Source organism: Mus caroli, unplaced genomic scaffold, assembly GCF_978045245.1.
Source record: "Mus caroli unplaced genomic scaffold, Mus_caroli_1 scaffold_13, whole genome shotgun sequence".
Lineage (NCBI taxonomy): Eukaryota > Metazoa > Chordata > Mammalia > Rodentia > Muridae > Mus > Mus caroli.
This window is the reverse complement of record NW_028227268.1, coordinates 47,344,538-47,358,528: the sequence shown is the minus strand read 5'-3', so window position 1 is coordinate 47,358,528 and position 13,991 is coordinate 47,344,538. Positions and strand designations below refer to the sequence as shown.

The following is a 13,991-nucleotide window of genomic DNA, read 5'->3' as shown; positions in this document are numbered from 1 at the left end:
AATGTCTAACTGTGTCTGCCAATCACAGGCACATTCCCAGTTAACCCAGCAATCACTTCTGGCAAAAAAGCCCACTCTGCCCGCACACTGGTGTACCCAGGACAGAATTCACTGCGGCTTCTGGTGGATCTTTTTTCCTTCTTGCAGTGCTTGGGTTCAAATCAGGATCAAGCACACTTTTAGAGTCAGAGCAAGGAGACAAAAGGATCTAACCACAGAGTTGGTTAAATAAACAACAGAACAGCCACACCAGAACTGCTGGGGGGCGGGGGGTTGGGGAGGGGAGGGGAGGGGAGGGGAGGGGAGGGGAGGGGAGGGGAGGGGGAGAAGAAGAGGGAAAGAGGGAGGGAGGGAGAAGCTGTAATCCCAGCATTCAGGATGCAGAGGTTGGTAAACAAGTTTCAGGCTCAGTCGAGGTACAAGGTAAGAGTTTACTTCACAAAAATAAATAATGTTTTTAAGAGGACAGAAAGAAGGCAGTGTGGAGAACTAGCTATCTTACATAACTATGTGGGGCACAGGAGCAGCACTTGCATTTGGTTACTTGGCGAATAGCCCTGGTAGGATAAAGAAACCTTACAATGTGTCATCTATAAAGGGCAGCAGTGGGTGCACAATGCAGTGGGTAGGAGTCCACCCACTGCCGCACACCATAGTTTTTGATTACAAAGTCACGCAGCTCTACTCAAAAATTAAAACAAACATTAATGCTTGTTAAAGAAACAGGGCTGCGGAGATGATGGCTGGGTGGTTAAGAGCACAGTGCCCATATGGAGGCTCTCAGCCATCTGCTTCTCCAATTCCAGGGGAAGCTAACGCCCTCTTCTGGCCTCCAAGAGCACTGCATACACATGGTACGCTTACCTACATGCCCGCAAACAAAATGTTATAAAACCCAGATATATGACCATCTTAAGATTCTTTCATTTTTTTGGGACAGGGTTTCTCTATGTAGCCCTGGCTGTTCCTGAACTTGCTCTGCAGACCAGGCTGTCCTCCAACCCAGAGATCTGCCTGCCTCTGCCTCCCCAGTGCTGGAATTAAAGATATTTAACACACACATTATACATATCTTTCTTCTTCTTCTTTTTTTTAAAAGCGTTTTATTAAGTTTTTTGTTAAGTTTCAATAAAAAAAACTACATAGTTTTATAGGCAAACATAATTAAAAATGCCAATGTGAAATAAATAATATATACATAAATATACACATGTAACATTCTGTAATAGGTTCACTCACACAACTTATATACTTAAATACAATTTGCACAATAATGAAAAGCTTTGAAATGAAGACTTCTGGATACATTAGAAACGTACCCTGAAAATCGCAAATGACAGTTTTCATTTCTTTGTCTCAGACATTAGTGTGAGTGTGTAAACTTGCATAAAGGCTCTCTTCTCTGTCACTTCCCACCTATTCCCTTTGAGGCAGTGGTTCTCGCTAAACCTGGAACCTGGGGCTCCTGTTCCTTGGCTGGACTACAGGCCAGCAAGTCCCAGCAATCCTCCTGTCTCACCTTTCTTGGAACCAATGTTATAAGTGTGTGTGGGCACTAGGCTTGTTTCATGGCTGCTGGGACTAGAACTCTGGTCTTCAATATTAGGCATCAAGAGCTCTTAACTGCTAAGCCATCTTTCCACCCTGATTAGAATTTCTTGAAGCAACAGAAACTCACAGATGGTCAGAGTATACACACACGCACACACACACACATATACACACACTCACACACACTCTCTCTGTCTCTCTCTTCTCACATGCATGCACATACACTCTCTGTCTCTCTGCCTCTCTCTCTCTCTCTCACACACACACACACACACACACACCAAGGCTTAGTGACCACTGTGAAAAGGGAAGTGCGGTGAGGAACTGTAAAAATAAGGTGTCAGGAAAGCTCTGCACAAAATGGTGTCCTCTGGACAAGTCAGGGCCTCTGCCCTCATCAGCTCTTAGTAACTATGGCTGCCTACTCAAAACCATGCCAGGGACCACTCTAACATGGAGGTGGGATGGGCTCGAGAGGCCCTATTATTAAAGGAGAAGCTGTAGAGAGTTGATTTGATGGATTCTAAAGTAGGGGGAATCGATTTCCTTTATTGATATGGGCCCTGGTGGGTCAGCCATGCTCTAGTGAGTGGCCCCACACCCATGAGTAAGTGTGGACAGCACAAACCGGACCTGGCAAGTCAATAAAACAAAAACAAACAAACAAAAGTTCTGGTCCACCATAGTGGCTGCTCATGGTTGGGAGCCGTCCCGCAGTTAAGGCAGGAAGACCGTGGCTGCAAAGAGGACAAAAGTCTCTGGAACTGATCAACTCTAGACTCTGCTTGTTAAGAAAAGCGGGAAGTACCCGCTGGGACAGAAGCAGACTCTGAAGGTGATCAGGACAGAGATCACAGAAGGAGAGACTGGTTATCGGAGGAAATCTGAAACATAATACGACGCATACTGATCCAAACTGGTGCCCATCACTACAACGGCAGTAATTGAATTGGGCACAACATTCAGAAAACAGAAAAAGACTACAGAGTACGCACCCTGGCTATCATCAACCCAGGCGACACTGGCACTATTGGAAGCAAGCCAGACTGGAGAAAAGGAAACAAAAAGTTATTTAACAAAACTTCCCAGAGCATGATAAAAAAAAAAAAAAGAAGAAAGAAAGCCAGACATGGGGGGTGCACGTTTTTAACCCTAGCACTCAGGAGGCAGAGGCAGGTGAGGCAGGAGGATCCGTGAGTTCGAGGCCAGCCTGGTCTATACAGTGGGTTCCAGGAAAGCCAGGCAACAAAGAAACCCTGTCTCAAAAATCACTGACTGGGGAGAGAGGAAGTGGATCCAAGAGCAAGAGAGAGAGCAGAGAGAGTGGGGGTTTGGATGTCAGCGTTATTAAATGACAGCAGAAAAGATGGGCCCGACCAATGACATGCCAGAAATGGCAAGTATGAAAAAATAAACACAAGTTCTAAATACCATTTAAATTATGGCTGTGTGTCTGTTGGCTCATTCTTGTTATCCAAACGAAGTAAAGCAGGGGTGGCCGGGATTTATGGCCAACCAGGACTAGAGTGAGACACTGCTTTCAAAAAAGCAATGGATGCACGCTAACCATTAATCAGAGTAACTGGAGTTTGAGGGAGGGAGTGGGCCCGGGAAGCCTGTGCCTATAAACCCAGCCTGCAAGGCCTGAAGCCAGAAGGCTGAACTGAGAACAAAGCACAGGCACAATCTCTTACAAACAGTTTAAACAAAATGCCAGCAATAAATTGTCAGCTTTATGACAGATAGGCTGACAGGCATACCACAAAGATTGGGAAGGAGAAACAGGATTCTTGCACAACATTTTACAAATCGACACAGCTGAGCCTAGTGACAGGCTGTGATAAGCTCAAACCATGCACATTGCAAACACCACAGCACGGCCAGAGTGACAGGGTCACAGCAATACAGCAACAGAGACAGTAAGAAACACAGGAAAAGGGAAGAAGGCAGAGCACCACAAGAGAAACATTAACCCGTGATTCCATCTGAGGGCCCAGCATCCCTCTCCCACCTGACAGAGAAAACCAGGAGAATGCAGCTGAAACACCATACAACTATAAATACTCCTTTCTAGTGTAGACTGAGTTTACCAAAGGGCATCGTAAGCTGAAGCACAAACATAACACTGTAAGTTACCGGAATTTTAGACACGTTGAGAATTTAATAGAAGTTGAGACATCAAACACACGTTTGATCCTAGGGGAATTAAATTATTGGTAACAGAAAAGCTCTTTACAAAGTCTCCACATTTATAAACCAAATACCCTTGTATCAGAATTGTTGTCTGAGCCAGAGGCAGCGGCACAGTGGTGGCTGAGGCAGCAGGATCAAGTCTGGAGAAGCCCCCGGGTCCAGGGAGCACTAGTGAACCCAAGTAAACATTAAATAAGAAAGACGGATTCTACAGGAACCTAGACAATGCAGAAATGAATATTCTCCAGACACCCTGTAAGGTCAGTACTACTAAGATACCAAAACCAAACTGACTCAGGGGGCTGAAGAGATGGCTCAGTGGCTAAGGGCAACCCGTCCGTATCAGGCAGTTCGCCCACCTGTAATGTACCAGAGACCCTAAACATTTCTATCCTCCAAGCACACACACACACATAAACATAATTAAAAATAAAAAAATCTCTCGTGGACAGACAGCAAAAAATACTGAACGAAATCTAATCAGGTAGACTCAGCAAAGCAAATCCAAATATGCGGAAAGGATAATACAATGCAAATCCAGTCTTGTCCCACAAGCCCCAGGCTGCTTTAGCATCCAAAAAAAATCAATCATCATAATTCACCGTATTAGCTAACTGAAACAGAAAAGGCATTTGATTATTAATAAATACAGGGAAAGCATTTGACAAAACTGACCGTTCACTCTTAATAAAAATGTTACCAAGCAAGAGAGAGAAGTAAAATTTCCTCAACCTGACGAACAGGAACACAGGAACTGGCTGGGCACAGTGCGCATACTGAAACCCCAGCACCCAGACAGGCCAGACTGGGCTGGCATGAGAACCAAGGGCCAGAGGCACCCAGACACTTAATGATCCAAGGATCTCCATTCCTGCATCCCGCAGGAAGGAACAGATTCCTCAGTTGTCCTTTGACCTCCACATACGCTGGCTTGGGAGGAGGGGCTTGACACAGGGTCTCACTCTGTGGCACAGGCTATCCTGAATGGAGTCAATGCTGGCCTCAAAACTCTTCTGCCTCAGTTCCAGAGAGTGGGGAAACAATCACGAGCCACCTCACCCAGTGTTAATGCCATTTAACAGTACAAGGATAAACGCTGCCTGAAAAGAACAAGACAAGGATCACACAGACAAACATCACACAGGTGCTGTTTGAGACTAGGTCTCTAGTGATGTAGGCTGGTCTCAAACTTGCACAAGAAAAGAATACTTTTGCCATCAAGATCAAGGTTGCTATCACCCATGGTGGCATTTGGAAAGTAGAGGCAGGAAGATACAAGGTCATCCTCAGCTACAGTGGGTTTGAGGCCAGCCAAGGCAGCACCGTGAGCCAGCTGTGGTAGCACACATCTGTAACCCCACCACTCAGGAGGCTGAAGCAGGAAGTTCAAGGCCAACAAGAGCCACTTAAAAATAAATAAAAACATAAATAAGGCTGGAGAGATGGCTCAGCGGTTAAGAGCACTGACTGCTCTTCTGAAGGTCCTGAGTTCAAATCCCAGCAACCACGTGGTGGCTCACAAACATCCGTAATGAGATCTGATGCCCTCTTCTGGTGTGTCTGAAGTCAGCTACAGTGTACTTACAGATAATAAATAAATAAATCTTAAAAAACAAAAAACAAACAAACAAAAAACCCAGTAAACAAAGACCTGTAAGATAAAACCTAAGACAAGACGCTTCCTGGGGCTGGGGAGGTACTTAGACCATAAGGAGCTTCTTATTCAAGCATGAGAACCCGAGTTCAGATGCCTGGGCTTCCAAGTCAGGAGGAGAGCCTCTCTCTAGAAGTAAGGAATCAAGAAGGCTCGACTTTGGTCTCTAGCCCCATGCACACACACACACGCGCGTGTAAATACGTTGATGTTCACTCACACACAGAAGACTGCACCTGGCTCTCTCACGTCTCAGCCCTCATATGAAGCCTGCACTATCAGAACATTCTAGGTTCTACTTTCAGTCAACTCTTACACAGAATGGCCATCATACTCCGCCTATAACTTCTCCTGACCTACCCATGCATCATTGCTTCAGTATTAACAAAAACCAGAATAACCAGCTGTTTAGATCCTCCCTGACGCCCCAATCACTGTCTTATTGAGACTGCTAAGTCACAAGGTAGCATTCTGGATCCAAAAAGCAATATCCAACCGAGAGTTACAACCTCTAAGGAGGATTTTACCTTCATTATAGGGCACGGGATTCCCAATCTTTAATCCAACGTCTTCAGCAGACTTCTTAACTTCCAAGTCCATCAAGATGACTACTCTCCTACAAAGACGACAGACACAAGTTAGAGCTAGGAGCTCTGCAGCCTTCCCGATGAGTTACCACGAAGTTCACTTTAATTGCTGTCTGGCTAAAACTGGATCCTTTCCCAACCTTTTCTCATTCTTGACTAACTTGACAAGTGTTCATTCCTAAGGAAATACTTCACTTATTCTGTCCCCACATCTCCAATGTTTTCGTCTTTATTATATTATTATAGGGCAATTCATTTCCTATCTAGTTCCCTGATTAAAACAGTAGACCTTGCTGCATGCCATTATCCTCATAGAGGCACTGATACAATTTAGATTATTAAATACAAAATCCTAAAACACAAAAAGATGATGTTTTCAGAAAAAGTATGTACGTTACTTTTTCCCAGTTAAAAAGAAACAATTATAGCAGTAGACATTTTAAAATTTTAATTATTGGGGGGGCTGAGAAATGATTGGAGCCCTGGGACTTGCTGGGCCGTCAGCCTCGCATAACCAGCAAGCTCCAGGCCAATGTACCTATCTCAAAGTGCAGGTCCAGGTGCTTGTGCGTGTGCGCACTCTCGCACTCCTGAAATGCTTCCACGGCTACACGGTCTGCTCGCCTGGGCTATCCTCTGCAGTTCAGTTCACAATCCCAAGTTTGCTGCCCTCTAGCCCAGCTGTTTTCTCTCAGCTCCTGGCACATGCTACGCTTCCTTCTGCCACTAAGCCTACACATGGTCCTCTGACTGAATTTTCCCCCTCATTCTGCTTCATCTAATATGCGCTTTTCAACTCTTATTGAAAACCTGGAATTGAACCAGGGACTTATTCATGCTAGGCGAATGCTCTACCATAGAGCTATACCCCTCCAACTCCCATCTCAAATATCATTTCCAAAGACATTTTCTTGGTCTCTTATTTATATCAGGTTTCTTTGTCCTCCTGCAGCTATGACTTCACTCCTTCAGAACACTCGTCTTAGCTTTCAGTTCTGTATTAATTAGTGATTGTTTTCATTCTCTCTGCTAGAATGCACTTTCAATAAAGGCAGGTAGCCAGCCACAGTGCTTAATTAAGCAACAGCCCAAAGATGTCATTCAATACATACTGGGACAAGATGCCTAACATCATCTGCAGATCAAGATGAACTACTGGTGTGAGGAGACAGCTCAGGGGTCCAGTGCTTGGGCACGCTGAGTGTGAGCACTGGAGTCCAGGTGCCCAGAAACACACATAAATGCAATATGGATGTGGCAATCCACCTCTAATTCCTTCTTTAAGACAGTGGCTCTCCAGAGCAAGCTGGCTAGCAAGACAAACCATATCAGTGAGCTCTGGGCTTGACCAAGACCCTGCCTCCAGGTGTAACTCCCAAGCAAAAGGATGATGGCTCGCCAATCTCAGGCTATCATGGTCATGTACAAATGTCAACTGGCATACACACATGCACACACATGAAAACCAGGAGAAAATAAAAAGAATTGCAACCAAAAAATGTAATTTGAGGACACATAATTGCAGGCGGGGGTGGGGGTGGGGGTAGGGGGATGACAGAAGATGAACTGAGTGGACCAAGGGAAAGCTGTGCTAGTGGCAATGAGAAGGGTGGGGGAGTCTGAGCAAGGGTTCAGCAATCACCACGCTTTACTGTCTGCACAGCCTGGCTGCAGAATGCTGGGCTTTATCACACAGAATTATTCAGTATGTGCTATCTTTATCTTTACGGTAAAGTTATCCTATCAGGTTATGCTACTTCAATAGAACAAGCCTGAAAAAGTGGTCTGCTACTGAGAACCTGATAAAGATGACCTGTTAGAACTGTCTGCCAAGTGTGGAATTCCAGCCCTGGGAACCAGGAGCTCGAGGGCCACCCCAGATGCAGGGAGTTAGAGGCCAGCCTTGGCAACATAACATCATGCTTCAGAAATCAAAAACAAAACTAAACAACAACAACAAAAAACATTAAAAAACAAAACAATTCAGGCAGTAGTGGTACACGCCTTTAAGGCAGAGGCAGGTGGATTTCTGAGTTCAAGGCTAGCCTGGTCTACAGAGTGAGTTCCAGGACAGCCAGGACTACACAGAGAAACCCTGTCTCAAAAACCAAAACAAACAAACAAACAAACAAACACAAACAAACCAGCTAGGGCTAGAGAGACTGGCCAGCAATTAAGAGTGCACACTGTTGTATGCACTCTTGAGTTTGGTTCTCAGCACCAATATTTAGCAGCTCACAATTGCCTTTAACCCCAACTCCAGGGGATACGATATCTCTGGCTTCAAAAGGCACCCCAGTCCCTACCAATGTACACACATGTGCATAACTACAGAGACATGTACACATAATAAAAAATAATTTAATAATAATAATAATAATGATGTCTTCTAAAATTTCATCTTGACGCCTGGGTTTGGTTTCCAGGTCCCACATGATGGCTTACAACCACCTGCAATTCCAGTTCCAGAATGTGTGACACTTTCTTCTGAGCTCTGTGGACACCAGACACACAAGGTGCAATACACTTAGGCAAAACATTCATAAGCATAAAACTAAAATAATTTTAATCTATCTCGTAATACATACACATATTGAATGAAATATAGCAAGATGAGGATGATAGCATATTGAAATAACACGGCAAAGCCATTTTACAGAGAACACAGGTGACTACTACAAGGCCACCATCAGCAAAAGAGAGAGGATGGGAAACGGTAACACTTAGAGACAAATGACCTGCTGTCCTAGGAATAAACAGGGGAAAAGGTACGAGGAGAAAAAGACAGCTGTGAGCAGGCTTCCAGACCATCAACCCACTACAAGTTTATGTTGGATCCTGACTCAACTATGAATGTATACACAAATATACAGACACATACAGATATAAGCATTTACAACCCATACATATGAGTGGTTGGAAACTGAACACGGAGTATTTACTTTAGGTGTAAATGGTACCTGTTTTTCATTTTCTGAGTGTTGAGGTGTGCAGTATATGAATGAGTACATGTTTGTGTGTGTGTGTGAGTACAATTGTATGTGGGTGTATGAGCTACACACGCGTGTGTGTACAAGCCAGAGGTCAAGACACCAGCAAGCCGGTGTCCTCTTCTGTTACTCTCCAGCATATATTTTTTACGTCTGTCTCTCTTTTTTCCTTCCTTCTATTCATTCATTCATAAACAGCTACTTTCTAGGTAGCCCTGGCTACCTTGAAATTCCTTATGTAGGCTAAGCTGGTCTCAAACTCAAGAGATCCACCCGCTTCTTCCAACGCTGGGTTTAAAGGCCAGTGCCACTACGTCATGCTTTTTACATTCATTTCCTTAGTGTGTGCGTCTGCATACACTTGTGCTTTGGTGGAGGTCTGAGAAGAACTTGCATGAGTTGGCTCTGCAGTGTGGGGTCCAGGGCTTAGTGATAAGCCATCTCACCAGCTCCTTCCTTCATCTTAATTATTTTTAAAAATTATTTCTGAGACAGTCTCAGTAGGTGGTAGCTCTGGCTGTCCGGCAACTTGACATGTAGGCCAGGCTGCTGGTCACAGAGACTGGCCTGCCCCTGCCTCTCAAGCACTACCACGAAAGGTGTGTGCCGCTACGCCTAGCCATTCATCTTTTTCCTATACAGGATGTCTGAGCCCAGAGCTCACCCGCTGGGCAGATTTGTTGCCAGTAAACTCTGCCGATCGATCCACCTGCCTCCCCAGCTTTCATCCAGCACCAGGGCTACAGGTCAGTGCCACCATGCCACCATGCCCAGCTTTTTATGTAGCTAACACATAACTAACTGTGCTGTCTTCCCAGCCCAGGACTTGTTTTGTTAAAGGGAGTTCATTACATACATACATACATACATATATGTATGTATGTGTACACACACACCCACACAATAACACATCCTTGTGAGAAAACAGAGACAAAGCAGGACCTATTATCAGTCAATAATCTGAGGCTATGTGCACAGCTGTATGGGGACTTGGTTCTACTGTGTTGTCTGTCTACTTTTATAAATGTTCAAAATCATGAAAAATATAAAACAGATTTGAAAATAGAGAAAGGAAGCTAAGAGGATTATTTTTTAAGGCAGGATTTATTATGTAAGAATGAAAGAACAGTTCAATATTAATCTGTTAAAATAAGTCATACTATTTAAAGGATTAAAAATAATGATTATATCAAGTTGTAGTAAAAGCTTTTAAAAAAACCCAAGAGCCGTTCCCATAAAACCCAAACAACTTAAGGACCTAAAAAAATGTTGTGAGCAAAGATCAAGTCCATGCACTTCACAAGATAAACTGCGTTCAACACCAAAGGTCCTTCTCTTGCTAGCCAGGTAGAGAAAGGTACTTGCTGATTCTCAACACTTGTAATGGTGCTGATTCAGAACCATAAAAAACAAAGAAGCAGGCCTGGTGCGATGGCTCAGTGGGCGTAAGCGCTCAGTACACAGAGCTCACACTTGAGTTTGATCCCTGAAAGCTATAGAGGGAGGAAAGAACTAACTCCTGAAAGATGTCCTCTGATTTCCACACATACATGGTACACATGGTACATACAGCACACACACACCCTCCCAATGATAAAAATAAAAAAATTAAGTTAAATTACATTATAGCCCGTGTGCCTGCACAAACAAATCTACACATGTAAAAAGAAATTCAAAGAAACAAATGCCAAATAAATATACATATTGTAATAAAGAGATAATTGTCTAAAAAACTCAAGGCTTTAAATGGTAAGATATCATATTCTTGGATGAAAAGATCTAATGTCAAAATATATCAATTTAATGCAATTATGTATATTCAGGAGACCTCTGGTTGGCTTTTGAACTTGATAGCACTCTTATAATTCACATAGAAGAAAAAAAAAATATGAAAACTGCCAAACATTATTAGAATACTCCACAGATGGTATTTTGGCAGCACATACTTCTAAGGGCTGTGAAAGATGTATAGATCATCCACGCCTTGCTAGGGAGAGGGCGGGTGGGTATAGCTGTTTGGGAAAATAACCTGGTAATTCCTCACTAGTTAAATCACAGTCAGAACCTGAACTAGCAACTTGTCTCTAAAATACATTCACCCTCAGCATCTGCATCACCAGGACACCACTGCTAGCAGAATCTGTACATGGATCAAGGTAGTATCTGCATTTAATTGACATCTTCTTAAATGCTTTAAATTATCTCTACATTACTTATAGTAGCCAAGATGATGCAAATTATGTTACACTGTATTATCTGGGGCGTAACAAGAAAATATCTCTACTCAGGTTTATTCAGGTGCAGTACTTCCCCTGAATACACGGATCAAGAAGCCACAGAAAGAGGGCTAACCATATACAAGCTTGTACACTAATACTCAGTGCATTACTCAAAATGCAAACAGATGGAAACAATCCAACAGCCTGTAAGCTGAAAAACAAGATAAGCAAAATGTGCTGGGCCTAGAGGCCCAGGTCTATAATCCCAACTAAGGTCGAGGCAGGAGGATCTCAAGTTCAAGGCCAGCCTAGACAACTTAGCAAGACCTTGTCTCAAAACAAAAAGAGGCTGAGGATATAGCCCAGTATAGAGCATCTGCTTAGCATGTGCACTGACACCCATATCACAGAGGGAAAAAAAAAAAAAACAAGCAAAATGTGATCTGTCTGCACAACAGGATACCACAGGGGAACGACACAGTAACACAACACAAACTTAGCCCTGAAAATACTATGGTAAAGAAAGAAGTGTCACAAAGGACCAGGAAATGCATGACTCAATTTACATTATATAGAAGATCAGTGACCCTCTGGGACTCAAGAGATTTGGGACTGGTAGCTAAAGGGTACTGGGTTTCTTTATGGGGGTAAGAAAACATTCTAAACTTAACTGTGAGAATGACTATTCAACACTGTCAAGTTTTCAAAATCATACTTTTAAAAATTGCCCAGTGACTCATGAACACAATCAGAGGCGGGAGAGGACAGTGGCAAACTCAGGATACCAGTGTCTTTTATGTCTGCTGCCAACTATCAATTTCCCAGTTATAGTTACCAGAGAACTTTTTGGTTTGTTTCATCTTATTTGTTGCTTTTGGTAGAATCTCAATATAGTAAGATACAAGGCTGGCCTCATACTATATAGCTGAGGATGACTTTGAACTTCTAATCCTCCTGCTTCCATCTCCCAAGTGGTGGGATTACAGGGGTGCACCACTATGCCCAGCAAGCACAAAGCCATTTGAACCACACCCCAGCCTTATCAGAGAAATCTGTACAAGCCTTAGCGCCTTAGCATCTTAAGGCAACACAAGACACAATGCGTGCCTACCATAGAGTGTGTGCCTACTATGTGTGAGGCTCTATGCTGAATGTCCAGCACTTATGAAAAAGAGTTAAAAACACTCACGACTCAAGGATGACTATGCAGTCTTGTGTACAAAGCTCCGAATTCAATCCCCAGCACCGTGCACATCAGGCAGGCTCTGTAGAGGACCCAGTTTAAGGTCATCCTTAGGTAAGTTAGAGGCCTTAGATGGCTGCATTAGATGAGACCCTTTCTCATAAACAGAATAAATAATTTAAAGCTCCTGATCAAACACTATGTCTTCCCATCACACTCAGAATAAAGCACTCTACTGGCCCTTTTAGGACTGCCCATCTGGAAGAGAAACCTAAGTTACATTCCTTGCTCGTGTCATATGTAATAACAAACTCACTGGAAATACAGTCTTAAGCTTGGTCAGAAAGCTTCCCCAGCAACTGATTCAGAGGACATAATGCAGAAAGTGGACAAATGCAAACAGAGATTTATACCACAAAATACCATATATAAACAAAGTTAGAATGGATAAATACGTAAAACGGACGCCAGAGTTAATACGCCTGCTTTACTAAGAGCTTCTGTAAATTAAAAACAAACAAACACATAAAAATTAAAGGTCAAAGTATCGGGGCTGGAGAGTTGGCTCAGAGGTTAAGAATACTGGCTGCTCTTCCAGAGGATCCAGGTTTGATGGCCAGAATCCACATAATGGCTCATAATTTCAGTTCCAGAGGATCCAATGTCTTCTTGTGCAGTCCATGGATACCAGGCACACACACGGTACACAGACATATATGTAGCAGACAAATCCCCCATATACATAAAACTTTAAAAAAGTTTTTTTTAAAGAACAAAGTTGGGGCTGGGGCGACAGCTCAGTGAGTGAGAGACCTGTGTAAGCGTGGGTTCAGATCCCCAGCACCCGTCTGAAAAGTCAACTAATTTAGGCGGTGCCTTTCTCTTACCCAGTCTAGAAGGGCTGGAGGCAGGGTGGATGGGGCACTTTAAACACTCACCTAGGCAAAAAACCCAGTGATCTTTGGGCCAGTGAGAAGTTACCAAGAGAATAAGGTAGAGAGCCACAGAGGAAGACATCGGGGGTTCTATGAGTATGAGAAGGGGTGTACACATCACACACACACATTTTTTTGTTTTTAATTTACTAACATTAAAATAGGCTGTAATGTGGCTCAGTGGGTAGAAAAACCTGCTGTCTAAGCCTGGTACCAGAGTTCAATCCCGGACAAGCTGGAAGGAGACAACCAACCACAACCATGTGCTAGCAGCCAGAAGCACTGCTTGTTAACACTCAAGAGAGCCTGGAGTGGAAGACACTGGATCCCCAGCAGGCAAGCCTGCAAGAAGATGTGCCTTGCCTAGACAACGGCAGAACAAACATCAAGGCTGGCAGAGCTGTCCAGGACTGTTCATATTAATCATGTACAGATAAGAGGGAATGGCACAGAACAATTCAACACACGGGGTATGAAAGGAAAGGAACAAGGCACACAAAGGACAAAGAACCTGGCATACAAGAAAGCCTAAGCACAGAGTGGCACTTCCCAGAAGGGAGGCATAAAATAGACTGAATTCATTAAAACAAGAGCCAAAGATAAACGGAGAGTCGGCTCAAAAATCACGGAAAACAGGTCAAAATAACGTCACCCATCTGACAGTTGATACTGTCAACCG

General features: G+C 43.6%; 1 protein-coding gene across 1 annotated transcript in view; it reads right to left on the bottom strand.

Annotated features, from left to right (window-relative positions):
* Positions 1 to 13,991, bottom strand: part of Rpa1 (replication protein A1) — a 47,971-nt gene that overhangs the window by 22,887 nt on the left and 11,093 nt on the right. Inside the window, exon 5 of the mRNA XM_021177355.3 lies at positions 5,926 to 6,014. Coding sequence (XP_021033014.1) covers positions 5,926 to 6,014 — 89 coding nt within the window. The remainder of the gene's footprint in view (positions 1 to 5,925; positions 6,015 to 13,991) is intronic.